Source organism: Hypanus sabinus, chromosome 6 (genome assembly GCF_030144855.1).
Source record: "Hypanus sabinus isolate sHypSab1 chromosome 6, sHypSab1.hap1, whole genome shotgun sequence".
Taxonomy (NCBI): domain Eukaryota; kingdom Metazoa; phylum Chordata; class Chondrichthyes; order Myliobatiformes; family Dasyatidae; genus Hypanus; species Hypanus sabinus.
This window is the reverse complement of record NC_082711.1, coordinates 55,805,594-55,832,699: the sequence shown is the minus strand read 5'-3', so window position 1 is coordinate 55,832,699 and position 27,106 is coordinate 55,805,594. Positions and strand designations below refer to the sequence as shown.

The 27,106-nt window shown below is 41.8% G+C and overlaps 2 protein-coding genes across 9 annotated transcripts in view; one reads left to right on the top strand and one right to left on the bottom strand.

Moving 5' to 3' along the window:
• Nucleotides 1–27,106, bottom strand: part of LOC132395483 (uncharacterized) — a 221,060-nt gene that overhangs the window by 129,865 nt on the left and 64,089 nt on the right. The gene's annotated exons all lie outside the window — the stretch shown is intronic.
• Nucleotides 1–27,106, top strand: part of LOC132395481 (alpha-2,8-sialyltransferase 8F-like) — a 98,954-nt gene that overhangs the window by 31,270 nt on the left and 40,578 nt on the right. For 4 of the 8 annotated variants that reach the window (XM_059972165.1, XM_059972167.1, XM_059972169.1 and 1 more), the window contains 2 exons: nt 1,474–1,534; nt 24,393–24,482. In XM_059972165.1, the coding sequence (XP_059828148.1) occupies nt 1,474–1,534; nt 24,393–24,482 (151 nt within the window). Of the gene's footprint in view, nt 1–1,473; nt 1,535–1,751; nt 1,861–24,392; nt 24,483–27,106 lie in introns of all 8 variants that reach the window. The other 4 variants (XM_059972171.1, XM_059972164.1, XM_059972168.1 and 1 more) reach the window with 2 other exon arrangements.

The following is a 27,106-nucleotide window of genomic DNA, read 5'->3' as shown; positions in this document are numbered from 1 at the left end:
CAACTACCAATTCTTCCCTAGCCTAATCACAGGACAATTAACATACTAACTGTTATGGCTTTAGATTGTGGGAGAAAACCCATGTATTCCACAAGGATGTACAGCTCCTTACAAATGATGTCAGAATTCAACTCTGAACTCTGACACCCAAGCAGTAATGGTGTTGAACTAACTGCAATGCCACTGTAGCACCCATTAAAAATTAACCATATCCCTCATAATTTCATAAACTTTTATAAGGTCACCCCTCATTCCCTTACACTCCACGAAATAGAAACCCATTATGGACAACCTCTCCCTATAACTCTGGTCCTCTGGTCCAGGCAACCTCGTCATAAATCTCTACAGATATATCATGGAGAGCATTCTAACTGACTACATCTCATATGGTATGGGGGAGGGGGTGGGGTGGGGTGCTGGCTAATGCACAGGATCGAAAAAAGCTGCAGAGGGTTGTAAGGTAGTCAGCTCTATCATGGTCTCTAGCCTCCGTTGTATCCAGGACATCTTCAAGGAGTGATACCTCAAAATGGCGGCACCTATCATTAAAGACCCTCATCATCCAGGTCATGCATTGTGCTCTTTGCCAACATCAGGAAGGAGGTACAGAAGGCCACAGGCACACACCCAATGATTCAAGAACAGCTTCTTCCCCTTTGCACCTGATTTCTGAATGGACATTGAACCCATGAACTCCACCTACTTCTTAATTTCTAACTTTCATGACTTATTTAATTTAAGTATTTAAAATACTGTATATATTCTTACAAATTCATATTTCCTTATTATTATGCATTGATTGTACTGCTGCCGCAAAGATAACAAATTTCACGGAATATGCCGGTGATGTTAAACCTGATTCTGATTCTGCAATCTCTCTGTACCCTTCAGCTTTACAATGTTCTTCCTCCAGAAGAGTGACTAAAACAGTTCACAATACTCCGTGTAACCTCAGCAAGGATTTATGTAACTGGAACATAATGTCGCCCACGCCTCAGATCTTGCTATCTTGACAGATTAAAGCCATCGTGTCTATTTGTGCAGCCACTTTGATTCTCTTTCTTACTCGACTCTGCCCCGCCATTTCCATCTAGGTTCTACCCTGATTTATTTGTCCAAAATGCATCAGCTCACACTTACTTAGATAAAAATCCATTTGCCATTCCGTAGCCCGTCTTGCTAATTGCTCAAGATCTCTTTGCAATACACTGCAACCTGCTTACTCTACCGATGTAAGGTTTTCGAATGAACAACCCGTAGGCGTGTACAATTGAAGGCTTTGTAGCAGGTGGGTGGAACCACTCGCTGAAACACACTCGGTGAATTTTATCACTATCGTGAAAGGCGAGCGAAGTGAAACTGTTACTAGCGTCTAGAAAATCACCAGCAGCGCAAATTTGGGTTTAGAATCTCTTTCTCAGACATTTGAAAGATAAACCATGCGAAATAAATTTTATCTCTTTATTCTACTAGCTTTTCTATTTTGCTTCTGCTGCATTTCCTGGATTGGACGAGAGAAGACCAATTACTTCAGGTACGAATCCCAATATTTGCGAATATTTTATCGTTGTTGAAAGACTCGCGTGAATAATTTGAAAGTAAAATCCAATACATACATGTATTTAAGTAATTTGACTTGACGGTTCAGTTTCTCTACGAAGCAGTTGTTCGAGTGACGCTCTGTCATTCTTGTTTTTTTAATCCCCTCTTTTCTTTTAATTCATTCCAATATTATTTCCAAATTCGCATAGTCCTTTCTGACCGTGGAGTATAAACGAACAGAGCACAGTTACAATACAACTGGAGACCACGGATAGAGTCAATATACCTTTCATCAACACGTTACCCCTTGATTTCAGAGTTAAGTGTTTAGTATTTTGTCAAACTAACATATAAATAAAGTTCCCCAGAATGTAAACAAATGTTTTCTGTGTCGATATTACACGAAATTGCAAGAAAACACTGCAATAATAATTGGGGAACATTGGAAAAGCCGAGTTTCCTTGTTCGTGGGCTGCTTTGGAAGGGTTACTGCGATTGGTAGAGTTGTTTGTAAAGCACAATACGATCGTAGTGAGTAGCAAACTTTATAAAATGATTAAATTTTACATTCCGAGTGAGAAAGAAACGAATGGATACAGGAATAGCATTTCAAAGAGGATTGATGGTGTAAGCCTATAAGCAGAACTAGCTAAAATATTGAGGCATTGGCAAATTAAATTGAGCGGTTGACATTCAAGATGATTTTTCAAGATGGAGGTAGCTTTTAATGTCGATAAAAGGGTGTCTCTGTGTGAGGGGGGGTGGTGGTGGAGTGAGAGCGGTTGGACTACCCACGTCCGTTTTAGACGTACACAAGGTGTGTGCAATGTCAGAAGATAGAACAGTTTAGTAAAAAATCCGTAATGACTAGCTAAAAGACTGAGATAGGAGACTAAAAGAGCGACAAATATGAATAGAACTGGCTTTATTACTTAAATCCTACACCAGGGGTGTCAAACTCATTTTATGCAACGGGCCGGATTACGCAAAATGCGACTTAATGCGGGCCGTATCAGTTGCGCACGCGCGCCTGCTCCCACAGCTTTCATTGCCGTCGCTTTTTCAGCCTGCTCTTCTGTGTCTCAGTCTCTGCTTCACTTTACGAACTTCATTTCTTAAGAAGAAGATTGCCTATTATTTTTATGATTGGTATTAACTTACAGTCGTAGGCTACAAGAAAGTTATAATGAGAGAGAGAAAAAACGATGCTACTTTGGCTAAGCTTGTTTTGGGACCCACACCCTTTCCATTAATAAATCATTTGAAATTGAACATTAGCAGACACAAGTGTAGATCTAACGAAACAAATTGTAAATGCAGGCTACATGACTGCACCTTATTTTTATTTGCATGCTTCCAGCAATCAAACTCGGACAATGAACACAGTTCATTTTATGAACCTCTAAATTTTATTGAAGTGATAAAATTTACAATAATAGAATAGTCAGAAAATGAATGAATCACAATATTACGAGACTCAATATTTCATAATGCATTTTGCTTACATGTCGCAGTGCATCGAACAGTGTCACTCATTTTTCACTTGCTGCTTCCAGACACCTGACATCTCTTGGCTTTAACCAGTCTGTCAACATCAGGGACCAGTTTCTGGGCAGTTGTGACTTTCATAATGTCATTTAAATGTCTGTGTGTCAGCTGCGAGTGCAGTTTGGATTTGTTAATGTTCACAGAGATATGTTGTCCTGAACATGCAAAGGATCTTTGAGGCAAAGTCTGTCATCTTGGGGTACATCGGTCTCAGGTATTGATAGTATGAATCCAGACCCGATGTCTCAAATTTATATTTCAAAGCTGAGTTACATTGAATTAGTTCCATTTGGAGTTCTTCCAACACATCTGATGCTGCGTTGACGGCAAACGGCAAGCAAAATAGTGAGAATTCCTTCTCGAGTTGAGTAAAGACTTGGGAATGATTCTGAAACTCACTTTTCAGCCGTGATATTGTGTCCTTGTACCCATCCATTCTGTCATTATTCCCTTGAGCAACACGCATAGATTGCAAAGAGGGGAAATGAGCTGGGTTGCTCCAGGATAGTTGCATCTCCCTCAGGTCTAATTTAATTCGAAAGGCACGAAATCATTCCGTAGCAAGTTGGTTGCGGCCTTGCATGTTAACAGTAAGCACATTTAAGTGCTCTGTTATATCCACCAAAAATGCAAAATCATGAAGCCACTCTGGGTCATTCAGCAATGCCACTGGCTTCCCTTTCTCATTCATGGATAGTCCTATTTCCTTTGACATGGTTTGACACAGTTCAATGCTCTACCTTGAACTGTATCAAAGAATGGCGGGCACAAATAAATGAGTCATTAACCAAATAAAGAAAATTTACTCCATTGATTATATTAAAATGACTCTTGAAATTCCAATTCGCAAGCATGTTTAATTTTATCATTAGATATCATTTGTAAATTCAATAGCTGTTTATAAATTATAGCTATCAGCCTTTTTTGAAGTGATTTAAGCTGAAAGAGAGCATCTGTCATGTTATGTGGATAAGGAAAAGGATAATTTGGCAGCAGACCACGTAAAAAATCTTAATTTGTGAATATCTAAAAAAGTGTACATTAGATAAATCATATTTATCCACTAACTGAGAAAAAGACATTAAACAATCCCACCAAAATGCATCTATTTTAATGCTAGGAGCATTGTAAGAAAGGTGGGTGAGAGAGCATGGATTTATACCTGGAAATATGATGTTGTAGCTCTTAGTGAAACATGGTTGCAGGAGGGGTGTGATTGGCAACTAAATATTCCTGGATTTCGTTGCTTCAGATGTGATAGAATCAAAGGAACAAGAGGGGGAGGTGTTGCGTTGCTTGTCAGAGAAAATATTACAGTGGTGCTCTGGCAGGATAGATTAGAGGGCTCGACTAGGGAGACTATTTGGGTGGAATTGAGAAATGGGAAAGGGGTAGTAACACTTATAGGGCTGCATTATAGACCAGCTAATGGGGAGCGAGAATTGGAGGAGCAAATTTGCAAGGAGATAGCAGATATTTATAGAAAGCACAGGGTTGTGATTGTGGGAGATTTTAATTTTCCACACATAGACAGGAAAGCCCATACTGTAAAAGGGATGGATGGTTTGGAGTTTGCAAAATGTGTGCAGGATAGTTTTTTGCAGCAATACATGGAGGTACTGACTAGAGAAGGGGCAGTGTTGAATATTCTGTTAGGGAATGAAATAGGTCAGGTGATGGAGATATGTGTTGGGGAGCACTTCGGGTCCAGTGATCACAATGCCATCAGTATCAATATAATTATGGAGAAGGATAGGACTGGACCCAGGGTTGAGATTTTTGATTGGAGAAAGGCTAACTTTGAGGAGATGTGAAAGGATTTAGAAGGAGTAGATTGGGACAATTTGTTTTATGGGAAGGATGTAATAGAGAAATGGCGATCATTTAAAGGTGAAATTTTTGGGGAACAGAATCTTTATATTCCTGTTAGGTTGACAGGAAAGGTTAAAAGTTTGAGAGAGCCATGGTTTTCAAGGGATATAACCATATAACAATCACAGCACGGAAACAGGCCATCTTGGCCTTCCTAGTCCGTGCCAAACCCTTAATCTCACCTAGACCCACCTACCCGCACTCAGCCCATAACCCTCCACTCCTTTCCTGTCCATATACCTATCCAATTTTACCTTAAATGACACAACTGAACTGGCCTCTACTACTTCTACAGGAAGCTCATTCCACACATATTGGATATTGGAAACTTGGTTAGAAAAAAGAGAGATATTTACAATAAATATAGGCAGCATGGAGTAAATGAGATAGATGCTCAAGGAATATAAAGAATGTAAGAAGAATCTTAAGAAAGAAATTAGAAAAGCTAAAAGATATGAGGTTGCTTTGGCAAGTAAGGTGAAAATAAATCCGAAGGGTTTCTACAGTTATATTAATAGCAAAAGGATAATAAGGGATAAAGTTGGTCCCTTAGAGAATCAGAGTGGACAGCTATGTTTGGAGCCGAAAGAGATGGAGGAGTTTTTGAACAATTTCTTTTCTTCGGTATTCACTAAGGAGAAGGATATTGAATTGTGTAAGGTAAAGGAAACAAGTAGGGAAGGTATGGAAGCTATGATGATTAAAGAGCAGGAAGTACTGGCACTTTTAAGGAATATAAAAGTGGATCAATCTCTGGGTCCTGACAGGATATTCCCTAAGACCTTGAGGGAGGTTAGTGTAGAAATAGCAGGGGCTCTGACAGAAATATTTCAAATTTTATTAGAAACGGGGATGGTGCCGGAGGATTGGTCTATTTCTCATGTGGTTCCTTTTTAAAAAGGGTTCTAAGAGTAAACCTAGCAATTATAGGCCTGTCAGTTTGACGTCAGTGGTGGGTAGATTAATGGAAAGTATTCTGAGAGATGGCATATATAATTATCTGGATACACAGGATCTGAGAAGGAACAGTCAACGTGGATTTGTGTGTGGAAGGTCATGTTTGACAAACCTTATTGAATTTTTTGAAGAGGTTACGAGGAAAGTTGACAAGGGTAAAGCAGTGGATGTTGTCTATATGGACTTCAGTAAGGCCTTTGACAAGGATCCGCACAGAAGGTTAGTTAGGAAGGTTCAATTGTTAGGTATTAATACTGAAGTAGTAAAATGGATTCAACAGTGGCTGGATGGGAGATGCCAGAGAGTTGTGGTGGATAACTGTTTGTCAGGTTGGAGGCCAGTGATTAGTGGTGTGCCTCAGGGATCAATACTGGGTCCAATGTTGTTCGTCATATACATTAATGATCTGAATGATGGGGTGGAAAACTGAATTAGTAAGTATGCAGATGATACTAATGTAGGTGGCGTTGTGAATAATGAAGTAGGTTTTCAAAGTTTGCAGAGAGATTTAGGCCAGTTAGGAGAGTACATTTTGGTAGGAATAATCAAAGCAGGACATACATGGTAAATGATAGGGCATTGAAGAATGCGGTAGAATAGAGTGAGCTAGGAATAATGGTGCGTAGTTCCCTGAAGGTGGAATCTCATGTGGATAGGGTGGTGAAGAAAGCTTTTGGTATGTTGGCCTTTATAAATCAGAGCATTGAGTATAGGAGTTGGGATGTAATGTTAAAATTGTACAAGGCATTGGTAAGGCTGGATTTGGTGTACTGTGTACAGTTCTGGTCACCAAATTATAGGAAAGATGTCAACAAAATAGATAGAGTACAGAGAAGATTTACTAGAATGTTACCTGGGTTTCAGCACCTAAGTTACAGGGAAAGGTTGAACAAGTTAGGTCGTTATTCTTTGGAGTGTAACAGGTTGAGGGGGGCTTGATAGAGGTATTTAAAATTTTGAGGAGGATAGATCGAGTTGACGTGGATAGGCTTTTCCCACTGAGAGTAGGGGAGATTCAAACAAGAGGACATAAGTTGAGAGTTAGGGGGCAAAAGTTTAAGGGTAACACGAGGGGGAATTTCTTTACTCAGAGAGTGGTAGCTGTGTGGAATGAGCTTCCAGTAGAAGTGGTAGAGGCAGGTTCGGTATTGTCATTTAAAGTAAAATTGGATAGGTATATGGACAGGAAAGGAATGGAGGGTTATGGGCTGAGTGCAGGTCAGTTAGACTAGGTGAGATGAAGCATTCGGCACGGACTAAAAGGGCCAAGATGGCTTGTTTCCGTGCTGTAATTGTTAAATGGTTATATGGTTAAACACAAATCTGAAGACATTGTTATTCGCTTGGTTTTCTAAACTTAAAAGGCCTTATCCAAAATTGATGGTTTAAAAATAATTAAAATAGATATTAGTAGAAAGAACAAAATTATTTTAACTCAAAAAATCTATGAAACTGAAACCAAATTCTTAAAGTATGTTTAATAATAGGATTAAAGTCTTGTCTACTAATCTTAAAAACAAAAAGGGAAGAGGAGCACTCAGTAAAGAGGCCAAGGAAAACTCCTTCACCGAGTTTTTCTCCAAATCCAACCATGAATGACTTTCATGTATATCTGAATAATAAATCCAAAAAGTAATATATTGAATATTAATTGCCCAATAATGCATTCTAAAATTTGGCAAAGCCATACCACCATCCTTTTTAAAATTTCTGCACGTAGTCTTTCCAACATCAGTCCTATCTGTGACAGATGTAATATTGAGGTGGCCACAAAACTCATATGTTTTGGTCTTGTATAAAGCTAGACTATTTTTGGAGAGGAAACAGGAGGAAATTTTTGGAGGGTTGTTTTTAAAACATTATTGAAAGTCCTGTGTCTGGTCCTACAATCTAATTTACTTACTGCAATATTTGGGATTACCCCAACCGAACCAGGAAATATTCCTGTTACTGCTCAACGTATGATAGCCTTTTCAACTTTATCGGCTAGGAGAGCCATTTTACTGAAGTGGAAGGATTGTTATCCACCTATTGATTTTTATATTGACTTTCCTCCATTATGTCTTGTTTAAGTTTAGAGAAAACATGAAGTCAGGCATTTGATACATCCTTTAAATTTGAACAAATCTGGTGAATTTTATTCAATATTTTCATTTGATTTGATTTATTACTCTTCCAATTTCTTTTTTGAAGTCTTAGATTTGACCAGAAAGTCATTTTTTGTTTCTTTTTGGTCATATCCTCAGAATGGACTATCCAGTCCCTTTTTTTTTACCTCTTTTTTTGTTTAGTGTAGCAGGTATTTTTTCCTCTTTTTCAATCAATATTTTAATTTTTTTTTTATTCATGAACTGCTAAGAGGAGAATTTGTTATCTTCTTTTTTAATATATATTTCATACTAGCTTAACACTATGTATGATTTTGATAATGTTTATTTCACCTTCTGTTTGTATTGTTATTGATATACATATTTGAGATAATTCTCTTCCTGTCTGTATTTATGCTCATTTTAAATCAATAAAATATTGATAAAGAAAGATTAGTCCAATTTCCACACATAATTGAAAAAAACATTTCAGCCCTCTGCTCAACCAGCGGACTTCAGTGTGGTAGTGTAGGCCATGTCCAATATTACTTTTGGACAAAAGAGGGTCAAATTGCCGATGGTTGAGTCCCTTAGCTCTAATAAAATTAACCGTTTTGATTACTACATCCATGACATTGTCCATTTTCAGGCTCCTGTTACATAGCTCCTCTTGGTGTATAATATAATGAACATTCCAGAAATCATGCTCTGGATTCTCTGTCTGAACCTTCTTTCTGAGTTTCGCAACAGCACCTGCCTTTTACCTATCATGGATGGTCTGCCATCTGTTGCCATGCTGACAGCGTGACTCCAGTCAACACCCAGTCTGTCCATGGTCTCGAAGAGGCTGGAGAAAATGTCGTTTGCCATTGTGGTGTTTGTCATGGACACCATCTTCACAAACTCCTCGGTGATGGTCAAAGATGCATCAACACCAAGAATAAATATTCCCAATTCAGCTACATCAGTCAAGTTGATGCTCTCATCAATAGAGAAGGCAATAAATGACTTCACTTTGCCTTTTAGTTGACTGTTCAAATCTCCTGCAAGGTCCCCGCTTCTCTCTGCTACAGTATTTCTTGACAAACTGATATTACCAAAAGCCTCTCTCTTCTGAGGGCACACCAGCTCAGCCGCCGTCAGCATGCATGCTTTGATGAATGAGTATGAGTATGAGTATTTTATTGGCAACAATATAGCTGGCCTTGACAGCTCCATCATGAGTCTCTTCACTTTTGGTGGACACTGATTCCTGTTTTTTCAGAGCAGCTTCAAGCTCATTTACCCTTTTACCCATTTACTCATTTACCCAGTCATCCTGCATACTTGTCATATTCTTCTCTGTGTGATGTCTCATCATGTCGTTTGGTATTGTACTCTTTTGCCACAGCCACTTATTGCGATCTTATCAGACACACAGGTTTGCTGTTGACCTCACAGAAGTAAAAAACGATCTTTCCATTTATCGTTGAATATCCGACCTTTGATGTCAACTTTTCTAGGAAAGCATTTTGAACCACAGCAGCAGACAGTCTCAGCCTTGCTACAGATGTTACTTACCTGAGTACTGTGTGTGTTTATACTGTGTCTGACGATGCAAGTGCAACCCTAGAGGTCTTCAGTGTAGGATGGTAGGTGCTAATGCACAGCCAGTGGTTAACTGCTGCCTATTGTATGGCTGCCATACTGATACATAATAAATGGTCGTTAATATACTTTTTTTCCCCAAATCATCTCATGGGCCTGATTGGACCCCTTTATGGGCCGGTAGTTTGACACACCTGTTCTACACAGAAAGAATAGGAATAGTATAAGGTGGAGGATAAATGCGTGGCTGAGGGATTGAAGCAGGGAGCAGGGATTCAGTTTTCTGGATCGTTAGGACCTCTTTTGGGGCAGCTGTGACCAATACAAAAAGGATGGGTTGCACTTAAATCCCAGGGGACCAATATCCTGGCGGGGAGGTTTGCTAAGATTGCTGGGAAGAGTTTAAACTAGAATTGTTGGGGAGTGGGAACCAAACTGAAGAGACAGGGGAAGAGGAGCTTAACTCACAAATAGAGAAAACTTGTAGACAGTGCGAGAGTGAGGATAGGCAGGTGATAGAGAAGGGACGCACTCAGACTGAAGATTTGAGATGTGTCTATTTTAATGCAAGGAGTATTGTGAACAAAGCAGATGAGCTTAGAGCATGGATTAGTACTTGGAGCTATGATGTGGGGGCCATGACAGAGACTTGGATGGCTCAGGGACAGGAATGGTTACTTCAAGTGCTGGGTTTTAGATGTTTCAGAAAGGACAGGGAGGGAGGCAAAAGAGGTGTGTGAGTGGCCCTGCTGATCAGAGATAGTGCACAGTTGCAGAAAAAGTGGAAGCCTTTGAGGGATTGTCTACGGAGTCTCTGTGGGGGGAAGTTAGGAACAGGAGGGGTGTTTTTTATAGGCCGCCCAATAGTAACAGAGATACGGAAATAGATCCTGGAAGGGTGTAATAATGACAGAATTATCATGATAGGAGACTTTAATTTCCCAAATATCGATTGTCATCTCCCTAGAGTGAGGGGTTTAGATGAGGTGGAGTTTGTCAGGTGTGTTTAGGAAGGTTTTTTGACATATTATGTAGATAAGCCTTCAAGAGGAGAGGCTGTAATTAATTTGGTATTGGGAAATGAACCTGGTCAGCTGTCAGATCTCTCAGTGCGAGAGCATTTTGGAGATAGTGATCATAATTCTATCTCCTTTACAATAGCATTGGAGAGAGATAGGAACAGACAAGTTAGAAAAGCGTTTAATTAGAGTAAGGAGAATTATGAGGCCATCAGACAGGAAATTGGAGGCTTAAAATGGAAACCAATATTCTCCATGAAAAGTATGGATGAAATGTAGCAAATATTCAGGTGATATTTGTGCATTTTTCTGTATAGGTACTTTCCAATGAGACAGGGAAGTTATGGTAGGGTACAGGAACCATGGTGTACAGAGGCTGTAATAAATCTAGTCAAGAAGAAAAGAAAAGCTTACAAAAGGTTTAGAGAGCTAGGTAATGTTAGACATCTAGAAGATTATAAGGCTACTAGGAAGGAGCTTAAGAAGGAAATTAGGAGAGCCAGAAGGGGCCCTGAGAAGGCCTTGGTGGGCAGGATTAAGGAAGACCCCAAGGCGTTCTACAATTACGTGAAGAGGAAGAGGATAAGATGTGAAAGAATACGACCCATCAAGTGTGACAGTGGGAAAGTGTGTTTGGAACTGGAGGAAATAGCATAGGTACTTAATGAATGCTTTACTTCAGTATTCACTCTGGCAAAATATCTTGGCAATTGTAGGGATGACTTGCAACAGACTGAAAAGCTTGAGCATGTAGATACTAAGAAAGAGGATGTGCTGGAACTTTTGGAATTCATTGTTGGATCAGTCGCCGGGACCAGACAAAAGGTAACCCAGGCTACTGTGGGAGGTGAGGGAGGATTTATGAACATTTGGAGAGGTATGATATGATTAGGAATTGTGAGCATGGATTTGTCAAGGGCAGGTTGTGCCTTACGTGACTGATTGAATTTTTTGAGGATGTGACTAAACACATTGATAAAGGAAGAGCAGTAGATGTAGTGTATATAGATTTCAGCAAGGCATATGATAAGGTACTCCATGCAAGGCTTATTGAGAAAGTAAGGAGGCATGGGATCCAAGGGGACATTGCTTTGTGGATCCAGAACTGGCTTCCCCACAGAAGCAAAAAGAGTGTAGACATGTCATATTCTGCATGGAGGTCAGTCATCAGTGGTGTGCCTCAGGGATCCCTTCTGGGACCCTTACACTTAGTGATTTTTATAAATGACCTGTATGAGGAAGAGGAGGGATGGGTTAGTAAGCTTGCTGAGGACACAAATGTTGGAGGTGTTGTGGATAGTGTGGAGGCTTGTCAGAGGTTACAGCAGGACATTGATAGGATGCAAAACTGGGCTGAGAAGTGGCAGATGGAGTTCAATCCAGATAAGTGTGAGGTGGTTCATTTTGGTAAGTCAAATATGATGACAGAATATAGTATTAGTGGTAAGACTCTTGGCAGAGCGGAGGATCAAAGGGATCCTGGGGTCCGAGTCCATAGGACACTCAAAGCAGCTGTGCATGTTGACTCTGTGGTTAAGAAGGCATATGGTGAATTGGCCTTAATCAATTGTGGAATTGAACTTAGGAGCCAAGAGGTAATGTTGCAGCTATATAGGACCCTGGTAAGACCCCACTTTGAGTACTGTGCTTAGTTCTGGTCGCCTTACTACAGGAAGGATGTGGAAGCCATAGAAAGGGTGCAGAGGAGATTTACAAGGATGTTGCCTGGATTTACAAGGATGTTGCCTGGATTGAGTGAACTCGGCGTTTTCTCCTTGGAGTGAAGGAGAATGAGAGGTGACCTGATAGAGTTGTATAAGATGATGAGAGGCATTGATCATGTGGATAGTCAGAGGCTTTTTCCTGGGGCTGAAATGGTTGCCACACGAGGACACAGGTTTAAGGTGTTGGGCAGTAGGTGTATGTTTTTTACTCAGAGAGTGGTGAGTGCATGGAATGGGCTGCCGGCAACAGTGGTGGAGGTGGATACAATATAGTCTTTTAAGAGTCTTTTAGATAGGTACATGGAGCATGGTAAAATAGAGAGTTATAGGTAAGCCTAATAATTTCTAAGGTAGAGGACATGCTGTCGTGGAATCTGTGGAATATCAACGTAGTTGCCTTCTCACAACACTCACCTTTGGATTACAAATATCTCACATTAATTAACCTGTGCATTTGAACTGAATTTTTCTTACATACTGTAAGACTGTAACTCTTATCACCTGACTTTGAGAAAGTTCGGTAACTTTATTTACACCTATATATACATAACACTGTTAATTCTTGATTTATCTGGTTGAAGTTACTATATTACATAGTTACTAATGAAATAGTGTTTTGTTAACAGCAAAACCAGATTCCAGGTGTGTTCTATTGCTGCTGATACTTTTACAGGGCTGCATGTACATGACAGTAGAAGCATAAAATTTTTTATGTTACATCTCATTCTAAATTTGCAATTTATAGTAATTTGTAATAAATATATATACAAGTGTATGCTATATGTCAGTATAACATAGAAATGCAATTACATCAGCATGAATTAATCAGTCTGATGGCCTGGTTTAAGAAGCTGGTTCGAATCCTGCTGGTCCTGGCCTTTATGCTGTGGTACAATTTCCCGGATGGTAGCAGCTGTAACAATCTGTGGTTGGGGTAACTCGGGTCTCCAAATATACTTAGGGCCCTTTTTACACACCTGTCTACAGATGCACTGTGTTGTCTGCACTACTCTCTGTTAAGTCCTGTCACTGAGGGAAATACAGTCCCTGTGTTGCATTGAGCAAATGAAGCAAATCCAAGTGCAGGAGAAGGAGTTAGGATGCTTACCTGGATGTCAATGTTGGACAGCTAACAGGAGGGATCTTGACATGGGGCTTTGACACAGAGAGACGAGATTTAATAGGTAAACCCTGAAACTGGAGCAAAACTTAACACACATGCTTCTGAGCGGCTGGGAAACGTTAATCACCACACCGGCAAAACCAATGATCTGGCAACTAGTGGTTGTAACACCAGGGTTCTTATGCTGCAGGTCTTGATGGAAACCAGGTGTGCCGTCATCACAGAGAATTAGATGCAAATGGGAAATTAATTGTCAGAAGCGTGGCACAATCAAAGGAAATTGGGAACAAGATAGGGAATTAATGATCGGGACTGTGATAGCAACCCCCCCCCCCCACCAACAGGAGCCTCCAGGCGAACCGCCAGGCTTGTTCGGATTGTCTCGATGGAAACCACGGATGAGGGAAGGGTCCAGGATGAAGGAGCAAGGAACGCAGGAGCATTTCACCGGGCTGCATCCATCCTCATCTACCAGATACAAGAGGCCCCTGCCTCGGTGGTGCACATCCAGTTTTCGCCAGACAGTGTATTCTGGGTGGAGAGGGTCTGGCAGGAGGGCACAAAGGGCTGACAGATACAGGTTTCAATTGTGAGATGTGGAATGTGGGATGAATGTGCATGGATCCAGGTAGTTTCAGTCTGACAACTGAGGGGTTGATGCCATTCTCAATCTCGAATGGTCCCAGGTAGCAAGGGGCGAGTTTCTTGGGCTCATTCTTGAGGGGGATGTCTTTTGATGAGAGCTAAACTTTTTGCCCATGCTGATAATTTTGTGCAGGAATTCGATAGTGATCGGCAATCCTCTGGTTGCCGTCGGCTCAGCAGAGTAGGGCCGCATATGCATCCTCCTCGATCTTGTGGCACCAGCAGAGATGGGCCTGAACTGAAGGCACAGCAATGTCATCTTCATTTGCAGGAAACAGAGAGAGTTGGTAACTGAGGGAGCATTCAAAGGGAGACATTTCGGTGGTGGTGCTGACCAGGGAGTTGTGGGCGTGCTCGACCCAAATGAGATGGGTGCTCCAGGATGACGGGTTGTTGGCGGTTATACAGTGCAGTGCTGCTTCCAAATCCTGGTTTGCTCATTCTGTTTGACCATTAGTCTGTGGATGGAAGCTGGAAGACGGGTTTACTGAGGCTCTAAGGGCTTGACAAGAGGATCTCCAGACTTGAGAGATGAATTGGGGGCCCCGGTCAGAAATAATGTCCTAGAGGAATTCTTTGGAGGTGGAAGACATGATGAACAAGGAGGTCAGCTGCCTTACTGGCTGTAGGGAGTTCGGGAAGGGTGACAAAGTGCATGGCTTTGGAGAAGCAATCCACCACAGTGAGTACAACAGTGTTTCCATGTGAAGGGGGTAGTCCAGTAACGAAATCCAGCACAATGTGAGACCAAGGGTGGCTAGGGACAGGTAGGGGACGAAGCAACCCAGCAGGTGGTTGGTGGGAGGCTTTTCTGTGGGCACAATCAGAACAGGCAGAGATGGGGGAACAGGTGTCAGCATCCATGGAGGTCCACCAGAAATGTCTCTGCAGAAGGGACAGAGTTCGATCAATTCCGGGATGGAAGGCAAAACAAGAAGCATGTCCCCACTAGAGAACCGGAGACCGAACCGAATCAGGCATGAAGAGGCGATTGGAGGGTCCGTTGCCTAGGTCTGGTTGAGTCTCTTTGACTATGGATTCCATCTCCCAGGTGAGAACAGTCACTACACAGGATGGTGGAAGGATGGTCTCGGGGTTGGGAAGGTGCTCCTCGAAGATGTATTGACAGGAGAGAGCATTGAGCTTCCCGTTCATGGACCCTGGATGATAGGTGAGTGTGAATTGGAAAAGGTCAAAAAATAATGCCCAATGTGCTTTGCAGGAATTCAGGCATTTGGCAGTTTTGATGTAGGCGAGGTTCTTGTGATCTGTCCAGACGATAAATGGATATTCAGCTCCCTCCAGCCGGTGCCTCCACTCCTCCAAAGCAAGTTTGATGGCCAGTAACTCTCGGTTCCCTACGTTGTAGTTCCATTCCACGGGGGTTAGACGGCGAGAGAAGAAGGTGCAGGGATAGAGCTTCTGGTCAGGGCCGGAACATTGGGAGAGGGCCGCCCCCACCCCAGAGTAGGAGATGTCGCCTTCCACAATGAACTGGCGAGAGCAATCTGTTTGGACCTGGATGGGAGTGGAGGTGAAATGCCTATTCAGCTCCGAGAAGGCTGAGTCCACTTCAGGGTTGCAGTGAAAAGGGGTTGTAGACGAGGTGAGTCGAGCCTCTTGGCTGTAATCCCTGATGAAGTAATGATAGAAGTTTGCAAACCCCAGAAATCGCTGGAGTTGCTTCGAGTGTCGTGGGTTTTGGCCGCTCCGCCACCATCTGGATCTTTTCAGGATCCTCCTTCACTTACCCGCTCTCGATGAGCTACCCTAAGAAACAGATGGTGGGGACATGAACCTCGCATTTCTCTGCCTTAACGAATAGCTTGTTCTCCCAAAGCCTCTGTAGAACCTGACAGACATGGTGGGTGTGTTCCCTGAAGACTGCGGGAGAAGGTTAAGATGGTGTCCAAATAAACAAAAATGAAACGGCTAATAAAGTTCCCAAGGACGTTGTTGATCAGGCTTGGAAAACAGCGGGGGCATTGGTGAGACTGAATGGCATGACCAGGTATTCGAAGTGACCAAGAGAGGTGTTCAAAGCTGTTTTGCATCTATCTCCCTCCCTTATCCTGACCAGATGGTAGGCACTTTGTAGGTCCAACTTGGAGAAGATGGTGGCTCCGTGAAGTGGTTCGAAGGCAGGGTTGATAAGGGGCAGTGGATACTTTTCTTTATAGTTATGCTATTCAGGCCCCAGTGGTCAATGCAGGGGTGCAGTGAACTGTCTTTCTTCCCCACAAAGAAGAAACCTGTGCCTACAGGGGAAGACGAGGATCGGATAATGCCCTCTGCGAGACGGTCTTTTAGGTGAGCCTCCACTGCTCCCCTTCTGGCCGGGACAGATTATACAGCTGACTGGTGGGTGGAGGGACTCCGGGGAGAAGGTCACTTGCGTAATCGTAAGGGCGGTGTGGAGGTAGGGAAAGTGTTTGCTAAACACTTCTCCCAGATCGTGATACTCTGCTGGAACCTTGGATAAGTTGGGGGTTTCAGAGGCAGACGAGGTCGTGATGACTTTCACAGGGGACAGGGCCGATTGTAGACAAGTGGAGTGACAGAACGGACTCCAGCTGACTATCTTCCTGGTGGACCAGTCAACATGGGGGTTATGACGGCTTAACCAGGGGTTACCAAGAACTATCGGAGCTTGAGGAGAGGAAATTAAGTTAAATCATAACTGCTCCCAATGGTTTCCGGAGAGAAGGAGAAATAGGGGTGGTGTGCAGTGAGTGACTCGGGCCAGAAGTCAACTGTCCAGTGCCCGGGCTTCCAGAAGGGTACTCAACAACTCCTGAGGAATTCTGGCCTGGGAAGTTATGCCTTCATCCAGAAGGTTTCCCTCAGCATTGGAGTCCACTGGAGCTGACAGAGGCAGGGACTGTTGGTTGTAACGTAAGGCAGCTTGGATCTGCATCCGGGTTTGGGGGATGGAAGGGAATCCTGTCTGGCTCACCAGGGTCTCCCTTTCTACTGGTGAGCCCTCCCTTTTAGCTGAAGGGAACAGGTAGCATGGAAGTGGCTGGACTGGCTGCAATAGAGACACTCACTGGCTCCCAATCTCCGGAGTCGCTCTGTGGGAGAAAGACGGTTGTGTGCCAGCTGCATGGGTTTACTTCCCGGGGCGGTGGAAACGGCCGGGCTGGGCGCTTTTCTAGGGGCAGGAGGAGAAGACAGCCTTGTGCTGGTGGGAGACAGTAATGAGTGCCTTGGAGTGGCCAAGGGTGGTGGGCGACCAGATCTTTCCCTATGGCATTCTCGAAGATGATTGTCCAACCTGGTGCCTAGGGAGATATAGGAAACCAGGCTGTCAGTGTCATCTCTTGCCGCCAACACATCTTTCACCATGTTGCTGAGACCTTTCCGAAATACCCTTTGGAGTGCCTCATCATTCCAACTCGAGTCGGCAGCTAACGTCCAGAACTCCACAGAATATTCGGCAACACTGCGTGAGCCCTGACGCAGAGTGAGTAAATGCTCAGCGGCGTCTTTACCACAGACAGGGTGGTCAAAGATCTTTCTCACTTCCACGATAAAGGTGGGGAAAGAAGAGCAGATATCCAGTTGATTATCCCAGACAGCTGTAGCCCACGCTAAGGCACTTCCCCACAACAATCCCATGATATAAGCTACCTTTGACTTGTCTGTGAAGTACATGGATGACTGCCGTTCAAACACCAAGGAGCATTGCAGAAGGAAGGCCTGGCACTTCTTCAAATCCCCAGCATTGTGTTCTGGTTCGGGTACGTGAGCCTCTCTTGGTGGGGGGTGTTGCTGACATGTAGGGGATTGCCACTACAGGTTGGCTGGGCTGGCTGGACAGAGTTGCAGGAGTGGATGGGGTAAAATGAGTGGGAACACAGTCCACCTGGTCATTGATCTTTGTTAGGTTAGTAGACAGGGAATGGAGGTTCTCATTGACATCCCGGAGAAGTCGATCGTGCAAAACGAGTAGGGAGCCCTGGCTGGCAAGGACTTATTCCAGGTTATTTGTGTCCGCTGGGTCCACAGTGGCCAGATTGTTCTGTTGCATCGAGTGAACGAAACGAACCCAAGGGAAGGACACAGGCACGCAGACTGAGTAAGGATGCTTAAGTGGACGTGAACATTGGACAGCTAACAGAAGAGACCTTAACACGGAGCCTTGACATGGACAGACGGGATTTCATAGGTAAACCCTGAAATTGGAGCAAAACTTAGAACACATGGTTCTAAGCAGCCGGGAAATGTTAATCACCACACAGGCAAAACCAATGATCTGGCAACTAGTGGCTGTAACATCAGGGTTCTTATGCTGTAGGTCTTGATGGAAACCAGGTGTGCCGTCATCAGAGAGAATTAGAAGTAAATGGGAAATTAATGGTCAGAATGGTGGCATAATCAAAGGAAATTAATAGCAAGATACGGAATTAATGATGGAGACCATGACACCCTGTACCAGGCAGTGATGCATCCAGTCAGGATGCTCTCAATTGTGCCCTTATAGAAAGTTCTTAGAATTAAAAAATATAGCAATCGGAGTGTTGTTATGAAGTGAGTCCGAGGAACTGCTAACAGCAAACAATGAAAAGGCATTTGAATTAAACAAGAGATTTGAACTGCGAGTAAATACAGAAACGGCTGCTAATCGGAAACTGCCAGAAACAGCGAGACAGTTGATGAAACGTTCTAGTTTTCAAAATTCACTGGATTTGTGAAGGAGATTGATACACATCAAATACAACTACTTTATTTTACAGTACACAATATTTTACAGTACAGGTGATTGGGATTCAATTCCCACCACTGCCTGTAAGGAGTTTGACGGCGTTGGTTTCCTCTGCTGCACCAGCTTCCTCCCCCAATTTAAAGACATACTGGTTGATAGGTTAATTGGTCATTGTTCTTTTTCCATCTTTTTATTATCATTATTAATAACAACAAAATAAAATTGGTACTTAGATAATGGGATTACAAATGTACATATTTCAACTAACTATAAAAGAATACAAAACAATGATTACAATATAAATGAGTATTCCCACATCATAAATGATACAATATACAAGTAAACAAGGCAAACCTAGGTGTATCATAATATAGAATAAAAAAAGAAAAAAGAAAAAGGGAAAAAAATTAAATTATGCAAAAAAACTAATCTAAAAATCTAATAACTAATAGAGGAAAAAACAAAAAAAAAGAAAAAAAACAAAAAAAGGGCTGTTTATAATATCTCACAAAAATACAAAATCATCAGTGTCGTCGACTCCGATCCTCTCGACATATATGAAATCAATACTGGAAAATCAAATAGGCTTGGAACAGGGTCATATTACATCATATGAAAATATTGAATAAATGGTCATTGTAACTTGTCCCGTGATTAGTTTAGGAATAAATTGGGGATTGCTGGGGGGCATGGGTTGTAGAGCCTATTCCATGCAGTATCTGAATAAAGTTGCGCTCCACGGGGCACGGGCTGGTCGACAGCCTGCCCCTGCATTCCTACTGGCGAGTGCCATTTATTGTTCTTGTTTTAAAATTCTTTCGTGGGATTATGGTGCGATGTTCAAGTTAATTTATTATTACATTTTAGCTTGGGTTATACAGTTATTTATATGTGTGTCTGTGGGGTGTGTAATTATCACTTCCCCTGTCTGTATCTGACTGAGTGGGCTCTCTCCCTGGGTCTGAGTGCATGGTGTGTTCTTGTGTTTGTTGCAATAAAACCGGCAGTTCTGAACGGGCTTCTCTCATTTGTTACCATAGACCAAATGCTCCCCATTATAATAACATTATTAAACATAAGGAATATATGTCACTGAACTTAAATGAGGCATCAACCCAGAAAAATGAAGACAATTTGAAAAAAAAAGTTAACCAATGGAAGTGAATGACCCTCCTTGGCAGACATCCCCATGATCTGAGCAAACTAGATGTCGATGAGGAAGTGACCAACAGCCTGGCTCAGTGTTAGACTTTTTCCCAGAAACAAAGGGTTTCTTGGAGAAATACAAGACCAGGTGTTTAATAAACACACACACAAATCAAAAATACATAATAAAAGACCAACAAATTCAAAATGATAGATGTAGAAAAGATGTAGAAAAACCAGAATCAATCCAAAACAAACAGGATCCTGTAGCAGGTTAACACAATTTGATGTATTGACACAGGCACAATCAAATGTCAAACATTATTCATCAAAAGCTTGCTTTAAAATACAAACTCATTAACGAAGTCACACCTTACTATAAGGACAAACCTGATCCAGTTTTAGAGTCAGAATGCCGTAAATTATATTATGACTGATCAGTTATTACAGATAGGACAATCCATAATAACCATATGGATATAATAATATACGATAAACAAGCAAGAACAATTTTTTAAATTGATATAGCCATTCCAAACACATGTTACTTACAGAAATCAATAAGTGAAAAATATCAGGACTATGCTGAATTAAAAGCGGATATTAAAAGACTTTGGAAAACGAACTGTGTATACATTGTTCCGATAGCAATATCTACAACTGGTGTCATCCCAAAGGCATGACACAATTGCATTAATCAATTAGGACTACGCAATAACATTTATGTAAATCTTCAGAAAGCCTCAATAGTAAACATTGCTAGAACAGTCTGAAAGTTAATAGTAATTGACAAATGAGTGTGCTTGGACATTCTGTACCTCAGGTTTTACCAGCTTGAGCTGACAAAAATTAAAAATGACAATAAAATGGAAGGAGACGGAAGGCAGCAGAAATAGCAGAACATTTGTTGAAGATGCATTAGCAGGACACTCAGAACTATTGTATGATGAACAGTCCTGATGAAGGGTCTCTGTGGAAATGTCCACTTTTTATTCCTCTTCATGGATGATGCCTGACCTGCTGAGTTCCACCACGTTCTAATCCTTACTTATCAATGATCCCTTTCATGCTTTTGTGAAAGAATAATTTTAAGGGAATTATTTGAAGATGTAGCTTTACAATGGATAAAGGAGAAATTATTCATGTACAAAGAATGTCAGTAGACGTTCAATAGGTGCTGCATCAAAGGTTAATATGGAAAGTAAAACAACTAATCTAGAATCATGGAATGTTTATGCTGCAGAAAACAACCATTATTTCCATAATGTCCATGCTGGTCTTTGACCACAACACTCCACCACTACTACTCTTTAGCCTTGCAAACTCATCTTCACCATAGACAGTACTTAAGATTTCCCTTTGGAAGTGGATAATGAAATCTACTTCCACCACATCTATATTCCAGGTTTCAGGCACACATTAAAAAGTATTTCCTCATTTTGCTTTCAATTTTGTTCCCACTTGCATTGGGTTGGTGGACTGGACAAAATTCACAGATTCATCTTCAAGCCTGAATGAATACACCACAGTTGTCACTGACTTCATTAAGACTTGTCTGGCTGAGTGTGTACCTGTGAGAACATGCTGTACACACCCAAATCAAAAGCCTTGAATGAACCAGATTCATAGTCCACTGAGGGCTAGATCGGTAGCATTCAAATCTGGTGATCCAATACTATACAAAGAGGCCAGGTACGACGAGATCTCAAGAGAGAAAGAACAATTCTAATTGAGTTTAGAGGCAGAATCAGATGCAAGCCAACTCTCTCAGTGTTTGCCGGCCATTACGTCTTACAAAGCAAACCCTAACATCATAAATGGCAGTGATGCTTCACTCCTAGATGAGCTCAAAGCCTTTTATGCTCACTTTGAAAAGGAGAATAAAACTACAGCTATGAGGACCCCTGCAGCACCTAGTGACCCTGTGGTCACTGTCTAGGAGGCTGATGGCAGAACGTCTTTAAGAGGGTGAACCCTTGCAAGGTGACAGACCCGATGTTATACCTGGTAGGGCTCAATACACTAAGTCTATAGTAGATATGATCCCAATAGCTCTTGTCAGAGCCTTGAATCACTTGAATAATACTAATATGTATGTCAGGCTGTCGTATATTTACTACAGCTCAGTGCTTATCACAATTACTCCTATAGTTCTGATCAAAAAGCTCCAAAACCAGGGTCTCTGTACCTCCCTTTGCAACTGGATTTTTCACTTTTACACCAGAAGAGCACAGTCTCTGTGGATCAGAAATAATGTCTCCATCTCACTGATAATCAATGCTAGTGCACCTCAAGGAATCATACTTTGTGCACTGCTCTACTCTCTTTTAAAACATAGCTGTGTGGCCCGGCACAGCTCAAATGCCATCTATAAATTTGTTGATGGCACAATTATTGGCAGAACTTCTGACGATGGTGGAAGGCATGCAAGAGCGAGACAGATCAGCTGTTTGAGTGGTGTTGCAGTAAAAACCTTGCACTCAATGTCAGTAAGACCAGAAAACTGATTGTGGAATTCAGAAAGGGTAAGACAATGGAACATACACCAATCCTCATCAAGGGATCAGAAGTAGAAACAGTGAACAATTTCAAGTTCCTGGGTGTCAGTGTCTCTGAGGATCTATCCAGGATGAACTGGACCTGGTGGCATTGAGATTCATTGTCACCAGGGAGGATGTTAGAAGGGCCTTCCTGAAGATAAATCCAAGGAAGGTGACGGGCCCAGTTGGCGTCCCAGGAGGGGTTCTCTGGGCCTGTGCAAGCGACCTAGCTGAAGTGTTTGCTGACATCTTCAACTGCTCCCGTCTAAGATCCCCTTGTGTTTTAAGAAGGCAATGATAATCCCGGTGCTGAAGAAGAGTAAGGTGGCATACCTGAATGACAATCGACCTGTGGCTCTGACATCAATTGCTATGAAGTGCTTCGAGCGATTGGTTATGGCACACATCAATCATAGCCTACTGGTCAACCTCGACACTCTGCAATTCGCCTATCAGAGCAACAGGTCAATGGCAGATGCCATCTCTCTGTTACTACATTCCTCCTTAAAACACCTGGAGAATAAAGACGCATATGCAAGGCTCCTTCTCATTGACTACAGCTCTGCCTTTAATACGATCATTCCAAATAAACTGAACCTGGGTCTTAGCACTCAAATCTGCAGCTAGATCTTCAACTTCCTCACAGACAGGACCCAGGCTGTAAAAATAGGGGACAGGCTCTCCTCTACAATCACTCTGAGCGCTGGTGCCCCACAAGGCTGTGTACTCAACCTCCTTCTGTACTCACTGTACACCCATGATTGTGTAGCCAAGTTTCCATCAAACTCAATATATAAGTTTGCTGATGACACCACAATTGTAGGCCATATCTTGGGTAATGATGAGTTTGAGTACAGAGAGGAAATTAAGAACCTGGTGGCATAGTGCAAAGACAATAACCTATCGCTCAATGTCAAGACGAAGGAATTGTTTTTTGACTTCAGAAGGAGAGTAATGGACCACATGACCCCATCTACGTCGGTGGTGTGCTGGTGAAACAGGTCAAAAGCTTTAAGTTCTTCGGAGTCAATATCACAAATGACCTGACTTGGTCTAACCAAGCAGAATCCACTGCCAAGAAGGCCCACCAGTGCCTTTACTTCCTGAGAAAGCTGAAGAAATTTGGCCTGTCCCCTAAAACCCTCACTAATTTTTATAGATGCATTGCAGAAAGCACTCGTCTAGGATGCATCACAACCTGGTATGGAAGTTGTCCTGTCCAAGACTGGAAGAAGCTGCAGACGACCATGAACACAGCCCAGCACACAAATCTATCTTTTGTCCTTGGAAGCACTTTACACTGCACGCTGTCGGAGCAGTGCTGGCAGGATAATCAAGGACACGACCCACCCAGCCAACACACGTTTTGTCCCTCTTCCCTCTAGGAGAAGGTTTAGGAGCTTGAAGACTCGTACGGCCAGATTTGGGAACAGCTTCTTACCGATTGTGATAAGACTGCTGAATAGATCCTGACCTGGATCTGGGCCGTACCTTCCAAATATCTGGACCTGTCTCTCGGTTTTTTTTTGCACTACCTTACTTTCTCTTTTTTATTTTTTATTTGTGATTTTTAATTTAAATTCGTATATTTACTATCGATTTGTACTCCAGGGAGCGTAAAGTGCAGAATCAAATATCGCTGTGATGATTGTACACTCTAGTATCAATTGTTTGGTGACAATAAAGTAATAAAAATAACTAAACCAGCAATCCATGCTTTTGCCTAGAAACCTAGTTCCTTTACAAATATTGCAAATCAAATTTAGTTTTACTCAGTATAATTGCAGTAAGATTCAACATTAATGTCCATAATAATGTAAAATATAATCCTAAAAGCTCTGCAATTAGTTGTTTTATTGCTTGACTCTATTTTTCTTAACCATATTTTTTATAGAATCGCAAAACAGACAAGAAAGCACCAACAGAAGCCTATTTCACCAGAATGTATGGAACTGAGCAAAATCTTTACTCTTAAACCAAACAGGTATCAGTTCTTATTCTGTAAGATTTGCTATCTTTACTAATTATACAAAATAAGCCATTGTGTTGCAAAGGGGTGAAACAAGCTTTTGGTTTATTGATAACACTCTCAGGTCAGGTGAAGTTTGAGTACCGGTACTCCTCTGGAATTCAGATAGAATCATCAAGATTGAAATCCAGCTAAACACAGAGTCTAATGTCTTAGGATGATAGGATGCCCTAACATGGAGCTGTAATCTGGTTACGAAACCCCCCAGTGTAATAGCTGAGAGAGGCAAAGGTATGGCTCAACATCTGGATAAGAGTGTACAAGTCAGAATGTGGCCAAAGCAAGGCTTTGGGAGTTGGGATAAAGGGCAGGGGGCATTAGATTCACTAACAATTTATCTATGTCACATCACATGGAATTCCCAGAGGAGTTGATTAAGGATAATCAGTATGGCTTTGTGCATGTCTCACATATTTGATTTAGTAGTTTGTTTTTGAAGAAGTAACCAAGAAGGAGGATAAGGGCAGTGAAATAAATGTAGTCCACATGGACTTAAGGAAGGGTTTGATGAAGTTCTGCATGGTAGACTGCTATGTGAAGTAGATCTCTTGGAATCCAAGGAGAGCTGGCCAAATGGATACACAGTTGCTTTGATAGGAGGAGCCATGGGTGATAGAGGTAGATTGCTTTTGGATTGGAGGCTTGTGCCATTCCACAGGTGTCATTGCTAGGCCCATTACTATTTGTTATCCAGTAGCAGTGATTTAGATGAGAACGTACAAGGCACACAGAATAAGATTTCAGAAGACACTAAAACCAATTATGTTATTGACAGTGAAGATAGTTATTAGGAATTCAGAGCTGCTGATCAACTGGGTAAGTGGGCTGAGGAATGTGAAGAGGAGTTTGATTGATAAGCATGAGGATTTGGACCTTGTAAAGATAGATCAAGTTAGGGTATTCACAGTCAACAGTCAGGCCCTGAGGAGCATAATTGAACTGAGGCAACCAGGAATACAAGATTATGGTTCCCTGAAAGTAGTCAATTTAGATACCATTGAAATGAACTCAAAGACATTGCTCAGTGGGACCCCATGTAAGTTTGTTCTTGGTGGTCTTGTTGCTATTGTTCATCACTCATTCTTGAGTAACATCATGATAACTAGTCTATAATGTTGTGATGTGTACAGAGATGGTGGACTATACCAATATGGACTTGAAAGTTTCTTTCACACAGATGACCAATGTGTGTGAATGCTGGAAGAACTCAGCATCTATGGAAGGGAAAAATAATTGACCCTTCATCAGAGTTGAAATATTAACTGTTTATTCCTCTCCCTAGATGCTGCCTGACCTGCTGAGGTTCTCCAGCACTTTGTGTGTGTTGCTCAACATTTCTAGCATCTGCAGAATCTTTTGTCTTGCTGTTCCTGGCATCAGTTTTGAAACTCTTCAGGGAGTCTTTGAAGTACATTTTTCTGTCAACTACTTCTGTCCTCAGTAAGCTCTCCATAAAGCAGCTGCTTCTGACATGTCCTCCTCACATTTCAGCATGTGCAACTGCTTTAGAGATTTGTTTGAGAAGGAATCTGTGTGTCTGGAATCTGCCTGGCTACTTAATGTAAACTATTGTGCACAGACAAATGATGTGGAAGTAGCTATTCTGTCTGACAAGTTTACTGTACACTGTCCTTGTTTTGCAAACATAAAAGTATGTGTAACAACAGCATAATACATCTACAGCTTAGTCATTAGTTTAATTCCTCTTTGCTCTCACGTTTCTCAGTCCTCTAAAAGTAAAGCTGACTTTTACTGTCCTGTTGACTTTGTCATCGATATTGACTGATCGAGAGAGACACCTGCTATGGTATGTGAACTAGCACTCTGCTGAAAACTGACCGTTTATGGGAATGTTTGGTCTATGTGTGGGGTGTTTGCTGAAGGTAGGCGCATAATTTCAGTTTTCTTTGAGCTAATTATAAGAGCAAAGTTGCCACAGTCATTGGGAACTTTGCCTGCACAACAGCTTTTGAGCCGGAATTAGTGGGCACTCATTTGCGAATCTCAGGTTCCTTAAGTTGTTTCTTATACTTTGGTTCTGTCTGACTCATCTCTTTAGATTAAAAAGAGTATTATCCATCCTGTATCTAAACAACATGCACAGAACTCTGGCCAAACTCTGTAGGTCAGTCAGCATTTATGGAGTGAAGTAACAGTTGATGTTTCAGGCTAAGATTGTGAAAGAATTTGGCCCGAAACATTGAATGTTTATTTCTCTCCATAGATGCTGCTTGACCTGTTGAGTTCCTCTGTGTGTTACTCAAGATTTTGCAGCATCTTCAGAGTCTCTTGAGTCATGTACGTCATGAAGGCCTATGGACGATCATGGCAAAGTATGGTTGCCTCTGAAGATCTATCATAATTGTCTGACAACTCTGCACTGTTAGAACAAGGAAGAATATCACAGTTACAATAACTTGACAGCAGGTGTGGCCCACAGCCATACATTAAGTGGAGACGGTCACCATTTTGTGAGAGTTGATATTCTTACTATAATCTACATACTGATTAATTTTTGTTAATTTCCCCCTTCTATGCAACAATACAATTACCCTACACTGCAGATCTTTAGGATTTTA